Source organism: Ruditapes philippinarum, unplaced genomic scaffold (assembly GCF_026571515.1).
Source record: "Ruditapes philippinarum isolate M1 unplaced genomic scaffold, ASM2657151v2 ctg2717_1_1_1_1, whole genome shotgun sequence".
Classification (NCBI taxonomy): domain Eukaryota; kingdom Metazoa; phylum Mollusca; class Bivalvia; order Venerida; family Veneridae; genus Ruditapes; species Ruditapes philippinarum.
In genome coordinates this window covers 109,644-123,618 of record NW_026851933.1, presented here as the reverse complement: position 1 = coordinate 123,618, position 13,975 = coordinate 109,644, and the positions used below count along the sequence as shown (strand labels likewise).

The 13,975-nt window shown below is 34.6% G+C and overlaps 1 protein-coding gene across 1 annotated transcript in view; it reads left to right on the top strand.

Annotated features, from left to right (window-relative positions):
• Positions 1 to 2,636: 2,636 nt before the first annotated feature.
• Positions 2,637 to 13,975, top strand: part of LOC132743353 (uncharacterized) — a 33,028-nt gene continuing 21,689 nt past the window's right edge. Inside the window, exons 1-6 of the mRNA XM_060731875.1 lie at positions 2,637 to 2,804; positions 5,723 to 5,865; positions 7,213 to 7,430; positions 11,039 to 11,241; positions 11,837 to 11,980; positions 13,073 to 13,213. Coding sequence (XP_060587858.1) covers positions 2,694 to 2,804; positions 5,723 to 5,865; positions 7,213 to 7,430; positions 11,039 to 11,241; positions 11,837 to 11,980; positions 13,073 to 13,213 — 960 coding nt within the window. The 5' untranslated portion in view covers positions 2,637 to 2,693. The remainder of the gene's footprint in view (positions 2,805 to 5,722; positions 5,866 to 7,212; positions 7,431 to 11,038; positions 11,242 to 11,836; positions 11,981 to 13,072; positions 13,214 to 13,975) is intronic.

Genomic DNA, 13,975 nt, shown 5'->3' with positions numbered 1-13,975 from the left:
ACAATGTACTTTTTTAAGTCTATAGACATAATAGAGGATATCGTTCAAAAATTGAAAGATCCAAAGAGGACAAGTTCTGTCCATTTTTTTTTAAATTCTGATCGAAACCAAAGAGGACAAGTTCTGTCCATTTTTTTTTAAATTCTGATCGAAACCATGGAGTTGAATAGACGTGTATATCTGTGTCGAAACACACAAAAAAACTTAATAATAAAATATAGGTAATCTTAAATTATTGTTTTACAGTAATTAACATGACTTAACATAACAGTAAAAGTTTCTGCTTTGTTTATACAAGGACTTCTATTTGAAAACCGATCATTTTATTTTGAATAACAAATTATCCATCTTTTTTATGCTATCCAGTAAGACAATTCCAATCTGTATTCCGATCTGCTTCAAATTAAAATCCAGTTTTCAAATAAATATTGTTCTATTCACGGCCCCATCAACCAATAAGCTCCAAAAGCGAGGGCTGTACGTATTCTACCCCCTGTGTCCCCTTTTCAGGTAATCGATCGATTGCTTTTGTTTGTTGAAGTAGAGAGAATTACTTTGTTTTGTGCTAAAGAAATCTGTCAGCGGACGATTTTCAAGACTGAAATATAATAAAATATGCGGCATAGTTGTCCACATGTTGAAATTAGTACAAACTCTGTAAAGAGTACAAATAAAACGAAGCCTTTAATGTGTGTCATAAATTCAGAAAAGGGAACAAAATAAGATTAAAAAATAAAATAAATAAATAAGATAAAAAAAAACTAACAAAAACCCATTAACTCTGTTAGCAGTCGGGCACCTGTTCGGGAAGGGAGGCAATGGGATTCGTGTCAGTTTTTTTTCTGGATAAGGCAGTTATAGTCAAAACCTTTTAAGATCGGGATTTTTTTTTTATTTAATTTTCTTTTTTCATCTCAAAATTTCAAATGGTCTTAATTGTAAGTAAGTGTTTGAAAAAAACCGACTCGGTTGGATTTTTTGTAACTTTTTGTTTTCTGCATCAGAGAGTGATTTTCTTTCTTTTTTTTAAATGCACATAAACATGGGCCAAAAACTTCCTGATGACGTGTCTAATCGGAAAACATTGAATGGGGATACCCTTGCTTCCCCAACAGGAAGTGAGCACGACCGATTAAGAACGCAATAAAAATATGGTAAAACTTAAGTCACATTTCGTACAAAAAAACATAATTGAGCCGCGTCATGACAAAACCAACATAATGGGTTTGCGACCAGCATGGATCCAGACCAGCCTGCGCATCCGCGCAGTCTGATCAGGATCCATGCTGTTCGCTTACCAACTCTATTACAAGTAGAGAAATTGATAGCGAACAGCATGGATCCTGATCAGACTGCGCGGATGCGCAGGCTGGTCTTGATCCATGCTGGTCGCAAACCCATTATGTTGGTTTTGTCGTGACGCGGCTCATATTTTCTTTTTCTAATACCATATTTCAATGTTGTTGAACTTGTCAAATGTATGGAATTTAGACATGGAAATATCTTGTATGAGTTTGATGATGGTGACCATTCAGTATCGAGTATGGGCATTCACATCATTTTAAATAGTTTAAGTCTATACAATAATGTCGATCATATGTATACATATTAATTGAAGCTAGAAAAACGACTCGTGTGATTGCCAATTATAGCTACATGTATTCAGCTAGCTTGCGGGAGGCCCGTGGTTCTACTTAGGTGCCCGCTCGTGCACAAAGTGTCAACTGAGTGCTTCCTTCGTAGTAACTGAATGACCATTATCAGTCTCGGAGTGACATAAATTCCAACAACAAAACAAACTGCCATATTTATTTGTCAAAGTTACAGATTATGAAGTTTTTTGTTCTATTTCAGCATCCCGTTTATAAATGCATTCATAAAATAGCACAATATCCCAACTTAAGGTACGATTACTTACACTATCGTATATTTATATGATCTGGATCGTTTCAAATTATCCACGAATGTACAAAGTTTTCATAAAGACAAGTCAACCCGCTATCAGGAACTAGATTGAAAGGATCCTGATCAGATCGAAAGACAACTATATGTAGGCCTATATATGTGTGTTATAGGCATATCTATACAAGACTATCAAAGTCGATTTTATATGAATAAAGCACTTCATTGTCTCGACAATATAAAGGTCCGGTATTATTCTGCTTTACTTCTGTAAGTAATTTTGTATTTTTTAAAAATAATAATTTAAAGAGTCAAAATATTGCTTTAATTCATTCCACTATCAGGCATAGACCCTTATATAATCATCGCCTGATTAATTAGGCATGAAGGTTTTTGCCTATTTCTACATTGTTGTTTGAACTGTTTTAAAAGACGCAGCCTGTCAAAAAAATCGCCCTCTCTCAGAATACCTAAGTACTACTATACTGTATGGACATTAATTTAGTTAAAGTTCTGGTAACTACAATTATTTATTATAAAGTTCTGAAGCCTACGTACTGTATTATTTAGTTAACTTATACAAAATTAAAATAATTCTTCTCGCATTCAATCTCAAATATAGATCTATGTCGAATTTTAAACCAAAGCAACGCCATTAATGAACAGATGAGAGGAAGAAAAACGAACGAGTAAATTGGTAAACACGAGTTCTCTGTCTTGATGTACACCGCCGTTTACAGAGGGCGCTGCGTGTTATTTTGTTATGCATTCGCATGTAGTCGTACAAAATAATGGATTTTTCGGTTTTACTGAAAGATTTGAGAGATGTGGCCGAAAAATACAAAGGAAAAAGCACCGAACCACAAGTATCAACGCATGCTTACGTTGATATGTTCACGAAGGTAAGGAAATTTGATGTGAAATCGACCGACCCCCTCCACACTTGAAGATCCATGGCTAACTTGCGTTTCGTCACGCACGCAAATTCAGATTCATTTTGTAAGAAAGCAGCTGCTTGATGTTAAAATATCAAGTTTGCAAACTGTTCAAATGACTTGATCATTTGTGATTTTTATAAGTTTTTGATCAGATTTCCTTCAACATATGTAAACAGGCCTTGAATTCAGTGTAAGCAAAATTATGCAGAACAACTGTCATGGCTTCCGTATTCAATAATCATTGGAGAGAGCAATAAAAAAATGGCAGAATGCGAATTTTCTTTTCAAAAATAACATATTCTGATTGCTTTTCACTAATAATTAAACAGAGAGAATATAATTAATTGTGCATCTTAATGCAATAATGGCAATAAATTTGATTATAAAGAGTTTATAAAGATGTGATTATGTGAGATCTGTGTATTTCATGACAAGGCGTTTAAATGGGAACAAGACACTTAACCCCTTTCATTTTAAAAACACTTCACCCTTAAGACACTTCACCCCCCAAAATTAGTTTAAACCGGTAGATTTGGGAAAAAAGTATTTTTTCAAAAAGGGGGAATCGGAAGAGAAAAAATGATGTCAGTTGATTATTTAGTGGAAAACTATGACAATAAACTTGAAACACATGTACAATGTATATAAAATAATGAAAAGTGCAAATCAACTATAAACAAAAAAGGGTAGTAAAACCCTCTGAAGAAGTATGGAAGAGAAATACCAGAAAAGGAAAGCAATCTCCAGAAGGGCAAAGAAAGCTGCTAAGCATCAATGAATGATGTTCTGGCCTGAAATACTACATGAACTATATCGTCTATATGAACTTACAGACTGAGACAGTTTAACCATCAGACACTTCGCCCCAAACCATTTTTTGATGACACTAAATTCATTCCTCAGACACTTCACTCCTTTTCTATACTTAAAAAAACCCAACCAAAATTGTATTTTAATCAAAATGAGCACCTGAAAAATTAATATATCAGAACTATTTAACATACACTTTTTTTCCAAAGAAACATGAGCATTTAATGCCCTTGCTTGTGTAATGTCTGAAAATTTCAATGAAAATGTAAAAATCTATATTTCAAATTGTGTACAGGAAAAAGCATCTGAAATCTCCAGTTCATTTGATTTTTTTTCCACTGACAGAGAAGGGGGGGGGGGGGAAAGATTCTCAGACCTATAACATGCAGATTTAATTTCCAAGTCTCCTTTGAGGTAGTGAGGCATGATTTTGTTTTTTCATGGGGAGGATCCCAAGTCCCCTTTAAGGCAGTGACGCATGATTTTGTTTTAATTTCAAACTTAAGCTCCCCAGCTAGCCAGTGACATTTCTTGCAGTGACTTATTTAGCTTTTAGGATTTGGAACAAATAAATGTCATATTATTGATATCATCAGGTATCCCCATTCAGATGAAAATAAGTAATAACAACCAAATTTGGAACTTGTTAAAATAGTACAGATAGTACAAAAGTACTGAAGTTTCAGTTTGATTTCTTGTTTATTTAACTTTTAAATAAAAAATAGGGTTATACTCGTAAAGCTTGCTTTTTGGAGAGGGGAATAGGTCAGTCAATGGAATCAAGGGAAATGGAGCTGAACTTTAGCTCGAAAAAATGTCACAAAAATAGTCAAAACTTATAGAAATTTACCATTGATTTTTTTTGCATAATAAAGGCCTCTATCAAGTTTGCAAAACTTGTCAACTACTTAGGCACACATGAATTTTTGTAAAAAGTGAATGTTTTGAATGGTTTATTTTGTTAAAAATAAAAAAAAAAAAAGCATTGGTGGCCACAGTTCAATTTACAAAGCTCTGTATTTATTTAGTTTGTTCAACCATTTTGATTCGTAAGCATAGTGACCTGATACATCCTTTCACTTTTGCACAGTTTATGACATAATTTACAGGAGTATATATACATGTATGTGGGATAATTATGAAAGAAAATTCTTTAAAAGTTCATTAATAACAAAATTACTGACCAATTCCGGTATTTCCCTGTCGATTCTGGTAATACGACCGATTTCAGTGAGTCAAGTAACTGATTATGAAACCACTATGAAAAAATTGATTTATATGTAAATTGCATTTGAGGGGAGAAAAGATTTCTGAGGGAAAATGGGGGGGTGTGTGTGTGTGGGGGGGGGGGGGGTTAGATCTCCTTAAATTGTGCGCTGCTCATGAATGTTTCTATTTACATTTGATAGTTTTGGGAACTTGATTTAAGTCAATTTGTTGCAACTCTCATAATGCTGAAAACAAAACATAGCTATATGATTAAGTATATTTTAAATTACATAATTTATTATATGTCATGTATGTACATTAAAATGAATAAAAATTAAACAGACTCAAGAAAGTTTTACTTCATAAACACTATTTGGTGTTTTTAATGGAAAATGTTGTTCAAAAGAAAAACGTCATAGCAAGATGTATTGAAGATGAAGCAAATAGATATGTACAGTTGACATCCTCCCCAAAACATTCAATTAAAATATGTAAATTTAAAAAAAAATAGGATGTTTTACTATGAAAAAAGGATATTTTACTAATTGTAATTTAATTATGTAATTTTTGTCGCTTGATTGAGTGGTTTAATCAATTATTATCATTTGAAATAAATGAAAACAACAAACGTTTAACTATATATATGTATATATAGATGTATGCATATCTTGGGTATCCATTTCAGCTATCATTTGATATTAAGATTTATCTTACTCTATTTTGTTGAATGGAGGAACAAAAAGACTCACAGATCTATGTATCTATGTATTTTATCTATCATTTGATTAAAAGATCTTATTCTATTTTGTTAAATTGAAGAACATTCTATGTAACATAATTATAGTCATTGTTTTTTTGTTTAGATATTGAAGAGAGCACAAAGAGTTACAGACCAGTATGATGATCAGATCACAGTGTTGTGGGTGGCGCTTAACCAGCTTGCCTCCATATATGAGAATCTCACAGCTGGTGCAGCCAGGGACCAGCTATGCAAGTTCATCTTTGGGTAAGATTCATCACAAAAATAGATTAATATCTTGCTTATATAAAACCTTCTGGAACTTGACGGGGTTAGTCTTTGCCACCAGTATAGAGCCAGGCCAGATTGAACATTACATTTTCCATGCAGTCTTACCAGGCTCTATAATGTTGTCTGACTAACTTTAATATACCCCTAAATTGATAATGGACATTTCCAGAATTGGAAGCTGGACAAGTCCATTAAAGAAATTTAGCAGGGTGAGGGTTACATTTTCCATGAGGAGCTGTCAGTTGAAGTTACTCACTTCCTGGGGATGTTGCAGCCATGTTAACTTACATGAAAGTTGGGAAAAAAACACAGTCAGAACTTTGTTATGTACATTGTAATAATTTTTGTGGGGTGTCCGTGGCCAAGTGGCTAAGGTCGTTGACTTCAAACCACTTGCCCTGCACCGCTGTGGGTTCGAAATCCGACTGTGACTTTGGCTTCTTTCATGAGAGGAAGCTATCCAGCTTGAATACAGAAGGTTGGTAGTTCTACTCAGGTGCCCGTTCGTGCCTGAAAAAATGCACGGAGGGGCACCTGAGGTCTTCCTCCATCAGTAAAGCTGGAATGTCGCCAAATCACCTATACTGTGTCGGTGTGACGTAAAACCCAAATCAAAAAAAAAAAATGTATTAATTTTTGTATGAAACTGTTACTTCAGATAACAGTTTTGAATTTTATTGTTTTATACCTGATGCATGATATCAGGAAGTTATCACAGATGAAACAGGTTGCTTGTAATTAGAAACTTAACCTTGATCGGATTATTGTTATGTTATTTTGAAGATTAAATTGGAGAATCGTAATTCTTAAAAGTTTGTTTTGCAGTTTTATGTCATACATTTAATAAAAATAAATGATACTATCTTTCTTGTTTAAACAATAATTTCAGAAACAAATGTCTATTTAAGCTTGTCTGTTTCATTAAAAAGTCAAGCTGTTATGATCACAGCAGTGTTGCTATCATTGTGCAAAAACTTTAATGTAGCCCAGTGCTCAAACAGTTTTAAAGATATCAATATTATATGAGATTTGAAAAACTTGCTTATTGTGACAAGAGGCAGTTGTATGACAAGTGACATAATTCTGAAAGCTATAGTTTTGGAGTTATGTCCCTTTTTAGCTTAGAATTTTGGATGTGGTGCTCTTGTTATATGAGTGATGAGTAAATTAACATTCACTTCCAAGTGTTTCTACTCAATTATTGCAGGAAAAAAGTAACAGGTTATCATGAGTAATTAACATTGTTATATTGATAGGAAAAAATAAAAGAATGATATCTTATAGACAATAGAGCATTAATTATAGAATGATTTTGAACTTCAGATTGTGTGCTAAAACTGTACTTAACATCCAGTGGGCTCAACTTGATGAAGACAGTAAGGTTAAGAACAATTTCTCCACCACTGTGGAAAATGTACATAAAATCCTGTCAGAGCTCGGGTTCCTCAAGTTCCAATTGATTCTGGACCTGATGGAGAGTCACTGGACGCATCCTATACTGAGTAAAATAATGTCTGGCGAGGAGGAAGACACAGAAGATTGTAAGTGCAGCTGACCTTTTTTTACTCCTTAATTTAGTTAAATGTGTGCACTGGTCCAGGCCTACATCAGTTTAAATATACTTAATTAAGCTCAGTTTAGATGTCATATTGAATAATTTGAGTTGTTCTCAAGTCTGCTTCCGAGAACATACCAGTACTAACTGACCAGTACTGGTGTCATATTAGGAATCATGATTGCTGACTTTAGTAGGACTGAAAATTACGATCACTGAGTTGAGATGCCTCAGGCAACCATAACCACCTGACTTTAATCTTGAATCTGTACATTGTTAATTTAAGGAATTTCAAGGTAAAAATGCTTAAAAGCAGCAGAGTTTATTGACTTTCAATTAAAGAGCCATACAGCATTTAAGTGTTGACTGCTGTAGTCATTTTAACTAATTGATTTGATTCATACTCCTCCCTGCCCTGACTCCCTTCCCACCGAAAGAATTTTTAGGTAGTTTTCCTTCATGAATAATAATAATAATAGATGAAGCATCTCTTAAAAATTATCATTATTACAATGTCTGAATTTTTTTTTGGAAGGCCTTTCATTGTGTTTATTTTTTTCCTTTCATCAAAATGGCAGTACCTTTTATTTTTACAAATAGAATATTTATCATGCTGCAAGTACATGAACCTATGAAAAATATTGTTGAAAATGGAAACTGCCTACATATTTGTAAAAAAAAAAAAAAAGAAACTATTTAAGCCTATCTTGTGCAATTATTGATTGTCAAACTGGTGTAAATTTAATTACCTGAACATATGTTGCACATTTTAAAATCATTTTTTTTCTTTATTTAAGTACAAAATGTATGACTATGAAGCTGTATTAATCATTTTTATACGCCCGTTTGAAAAACGGGACGTATTATGGGAACGCCCCTGGCGGGCGGGCGGCGTCCAATTTTGTCCGGAGCATATCTCCTACATGTATGGAGGGATTTTAATGAAACTTCATAGAAATGTTCACCACTATGAGGAGCAGTGTCGCGCACATGAACCAGGTCTCTAGGTCAAAGGTCAAGGTCACACTTAGAGCTCATTGAAAAATGCTTGTCCGGAGCAAAATTTCCACATGTATAGAGGGATTTCAATATTACTTGGCACAAATGTTCACCATTGTGAGGCAGAGTGTTGCGCGCAAGATTCAGGTCCTTGTGGCCAAGGTCAAGGTCACACATAGAGGTCAAAGTTCAGATAAAAATATGAAGATGTGTATATGGACGATTTAATCATCATTTATTGAGGGATTGTAACACAAATGGTCATTATCAAGACTATGGCTGTGATACATATAATTTAGGTCAATATATACAAGGTCAAGGTCACTAAAGATGATGAAATATCCAGATTTTGTCCCGAGCATATCTCCTACACGCATGGAGGGATTTTAATGAAATTTCATAGAAATGTTCACCATTATGAGAAGCCATGTCATGCACATGAACTAGGTCTCTAGGTCAAAGGTCAAGGTCACACTTAGAGCTCATTGAAAAACGCTTGTCCGGAGCAAAACTTCCACATGCATAGAGGGATTTCAATATAACTTGGCACAAATGTTCACCATTGTGAGGCGGAGTGTCGCGCACAAAATTCAGGTCCCTGCAGCCAAGGTCAAGGTCACACATAGAGGTCAAAGTTTAGATAAAAATATGAAGATGTGTATAGGGACGATTTAATCATCATTTATTGAGGGATTGTAACACAAATGGTCATTATCATGACTACGGCTGTGACACAAGTACTTTAGGTCAATATATGCAAGTCAAGGTCACTAAAGATGGTGAAATATCCAGATTTTGTCTGGAGCATATCTCCTACATGTATGGAAGAATTTTTATAATACTTTATGGAAATGTTCACCACCATGATATGTATTGCTCCATGCATGATCCAGGTCTCCAGGTCAAAGGTCAAGGTCACACTTAGAGCTCATTGAAAAACGCTTGTCCGGAGCAAAACTTCTACATTCATAGGGGGATTTCAATATAACTTGGCACAAATGTTCACCATTGTGAGGCTGAGTGTCGCACGCAAAATTCAGATCCCTGCGACCAAAGTCAAGGTTACACATAGAGGTCAAAGTTCAGATAAAAATTTGAAGATGTGTATAGGGACCATTTAGTCATCATTTATTGATGGATTGTAGCACAAATGGTAACTATCATGACTACAGGTGTGACACATTTAATTTAGGTTAATATTTGCAAGGTCAAGGTCACTGGAGATGATTAAATATCCAGATGTTGTCCGGAGCATATTTTCTACATGCATGGAGGAATTTCAATGTTACTTTATAGAATTGTTCACCACCATGAGATGTAGTGCCCTGCACATGAACCAAGTCTCTAGGTCAAAGGTGAAGGTCACAGTTAGAGCTCATAGAAAGACGCTTGTCTGGAGCAAAACTTCTACATGCATAGAGGGATTTCAATATAATTTGGCACAAATGTTCATCATTGTGAGGCTGAGTGCCGTGCATAAAATTCAGGTCCCTGCGACCAAGGTCAAGGTCACACATCCTGTGCATATCTTCCCTACTGATTTGTTTTAAGGTTCATTTAACAACACAGTGCCAAGAATAAAAACTTGCTTGCTAGATAACACTTATCCATAATGCCCCCCATCTCCATCTAAAGCTTTCGTAAACGGGCGTATTTTGTGACTATGGCACCCTTGTTCCCATATGTTAACATTTAAAGTATTTAATTAATGTACAATGTACATTGTACTTGTCATGCTTTGACCTAACAGGCAGTGCAAGGGGCGTCCGTGGCCGAGTGGTTAAGGTCGTTGACTTCAAATCACTTGCCCCTCACCGCTGTGGGTCCGAATCCCGACAGGGACTTTGGATTCTTTCATGTGAGGAAGCTATCCAGCTAGCTTACGGAAGTCGGTGGTTCTACTCAGGTGCCCGTTCGTGCCTGAAATATGCAAGGAAGGCCACCTGAGGTCTTCCTCCACCAGTAAAGCTGGAAAGTCGCGATATGACCTATACTGTGTCGATGTGACGTAAAACCCAAAAACAAAATTTAGGCAGTACAACTTTCTATGATATACATGTATAAGATTTCAATTGACTTCTATCAACCAGTATTGCCCAATATTAACTGATTATAACATGATTGACATGCGATTTTATCAGCTTTGTAAATTTTTTCATGCTTGTTCCCATGTCTGTCTGCATTATGGTCTCACAACTTGATAAACTGTTAAATAGACCAGGGGTGGGGGTGGTGAACTACAAACCATTTGAATGATAAACTGTGCCTTATTATACTACAACTACATAAGAGTTGATATTAATTTCCATTCTAACTTTCAAATAGAAAGAGAATTGATTAAAAAGTGTGGAACTACATTAAACAAAGAAATAATTTTTTATGACATCATTTGCTTTATTGATGTCACATTTGACATCATATGACATGTAATCATATCTTTTTATGCCATGCTTATATTATGTAATAATGCAATTGATTGCCCTGTACATGTATGTTAAATAGTGAAATAGCGTGAAGCATGATATAATACGATAAATAGAATTAACTTATGTATATAAAAGTTTGAGATATCTTACTAGATAGCTTTATTGACAGGTCTGGATTATATACAGAAAGAAGATCCTGATATTTTAAAGCTCAGAATTGAGATTATGATGAAAGAGAACTGCGAGGAGTTTGCCCTGAATCTCTGTAACTGGTCACTCAAACACCCTGCTCTATTGAATGATCTAAAGATCAAAGAACACCAAATCTTCATACTTTATAAACAGCAGGAGTATGGCAAGATGCAGGAAGTGGTAAAAATTGTTTTTTCTTTGATCTCAACAGCTTAACTGTATCTATAATTCATGTTTCCTTTCATTTTCAGTAATTTCTATTAAAAAAAATTGTGTATATGAGCTGCGTCACGACAAAACCAACATAATGGGTTTGCGACCAGCATGGATCCAGACCAGCCTGCGCATCCGCGCAGTCTGATCAGGATCCATGCTGTTCGCTTACAAACCCTATAACAAGTAGTGAAACTGATAGCGAACAGCATGGATCCTGAGCTGACTGCGCGGATGCGCAGGCTGGTCTGGATCCATGCTGGTCGCAAACGCATTATGTTGGTTTTGTCATGACGTGGCTCATATGTTTTCATTAAAGAATTCTGGAAAAAAAAGTAAATGTATCAGTTGTGTAAAGTATCAGTTGTGTAAATAAAGACTTGAGATCTAAATCAGGATCTATATCTTTTTGAAAAAAAATATTTGCCAGTTTTTAGGTGTCATTTACTTAACAATAGCTGATATTTTTTTATCAGGTATTTCCATAGTTTGCATTTATACTGATATAATATTATATGAAAATTTAGGGTAATGTTAATGTTACCTAATTTAAACTTTTCAGTGTGAGACGATCATATGCCATGATGGTATCAAAGTTATGTCCCATTTAGCAAAGACGCCCACTAACCAGGAGCTTTGTATACGCTTGGCACAGGTGTTTCTCATTCAGGACTGGGTAAAACCAGAGCGGACATGTTGTACACAGGTAAACTGTTCTATCTGAGATTTACTTTCCCTTGTCCAGATTGAAAGTTGGGAATGTCTATTTAAGATATTAAGTATAGTATGGTTAAAAACCAACCTTTCAAATGCTGTAATGATTTTCAATACAACTTAGCATTGAACTGCTAGAACTTATCAGTTATCTTATATCTGGTCCTAAACTTATGGGTATGTTAAGATATTTTAGAATTTATAATTTTCTGTCAAGTTTGAATATCACAATTGTGTCTCTAACTTTGTTATTTTTGTCCAGGCAAACAAACATGAAATAGGTAATGAGATTTATTCAGTCCATAATTTTAGTTGAAAGGGAAAGGAAACAACATAATTCACAGTTTAAGTGGTAATTTCCACTTACAGCATGTAATAATGCCTCATAAAGATCAAAGAAAAAGCTCATCTACCCAAAATGTTTATATGTCAATTTGTGTGTATACACAAGATTTACCATAACTGGCACATTGATATACCATAAGTTCTACATTTACATTTTCCAAGAGTGTTATCAATCTATTAAAATTTTTGCATGAATAATCAAAAACCCCTTGGCAGTTCTGTAAATATCTTTCTATTATATTATTTGTCTATAACCATAATTATAATAGTTCATCTTTTTGAATTATTATTAAATATATAGCTTATTCAGTTAAACTGGTAAATGAAAAAAATAAAATAATCTCGGCCCTCAATTCAGGAAAGTAGGGGATGAAATTTATCACCATTTAACTCCCAAAAAAAGATTTTTTTTCTCATTTCTCCTATTTTAAAAATGTATTCCCTAAGATTTTTTTTTTATATAAATTATAAATGTATTTTTCATGCTTTTATCTGCCAAAAGTAGAGGACCCTTGATAATATTCTATTGAAATTTGCTTTTATGAAAAATAAAAATAGCATCATGAGTGTTTTCACTATTGCAATTATGTGCAGCAAAAATTGCCTGAAATTTAGCCCTACAAGAGAAAATATTGTGAAAATTCCCTATCCTACAGGTACATGTACTCTTCCCCTAAAACAGAATGAGAGCAAGCCTTGACAATGTCACTTCTATAGAAATTACTATTATATCTTACAGGAGCTGCTAAAGCTGTGGATACACCATCAATATTTGGCAGATAAAGATGAGGAGCGTTTCCTAGATAGTATTTGGACAGTTGCCAAGGTGTGCCGGGATACAGAGCAAATTGGAGTGCTTATTGATGGTGTTAAAAAAGAGGTAAGTGATTTTTCAGCTCGACTATATGGAAATGATAAAGTTTCACTGATTGAAGTTAGAACTGAGCATAATGATTGGTATATAACTTACTAACTTACTAAGATGGTGAAATAACTTACCAAGGTGGTGAAGTTAACTGATTGAACTAATTAGAATTGAAATGATTGATACACAAGGCGTGTTGGTAAAGTTCCCGGACGATTGTCAATTTAAATAAAATTGTTGATAGATTTCTAAAAGAAGCTGCTCAATTTCCTTTCATATTTGTACTATCATGCGCAATTTTATCCAATTATGTGCATTATGTACAAAATTATAAAACAATATGAATATACATCATTGTCGCATCAGCCCGTGTGACAACGTTTTGAAGATAACGACGTTGACATTCACTCTTTCTCAAATTATCGTCCTTATGCTGCAGTATATTCTTGATGACGCATCACCCACGACTGAGAAACATTTCTTGGTCATTGACATATTTTCAGTTATCTTGTGAATTGTTGTTTTACTGTTGTGACACTTTTCCGCTATTTCTGGCACTGACATACGAGGGTCGCCATCAAGCATTTCCTTAATCTCCTCACAAGAGATGCTTGTTATTCCAGCTCTCTGATCATCTGCAGCAGGTGTGCGGCCCACTTTGAATCTTTTATACCATTCATACATCAAGCATTGTTCATGTTTCTTTTGGTGATACATTATGAATTTGAAAGTTCTGAATAGTAACTCGCTGTTTTCCGATAATATCTCGATCCATGG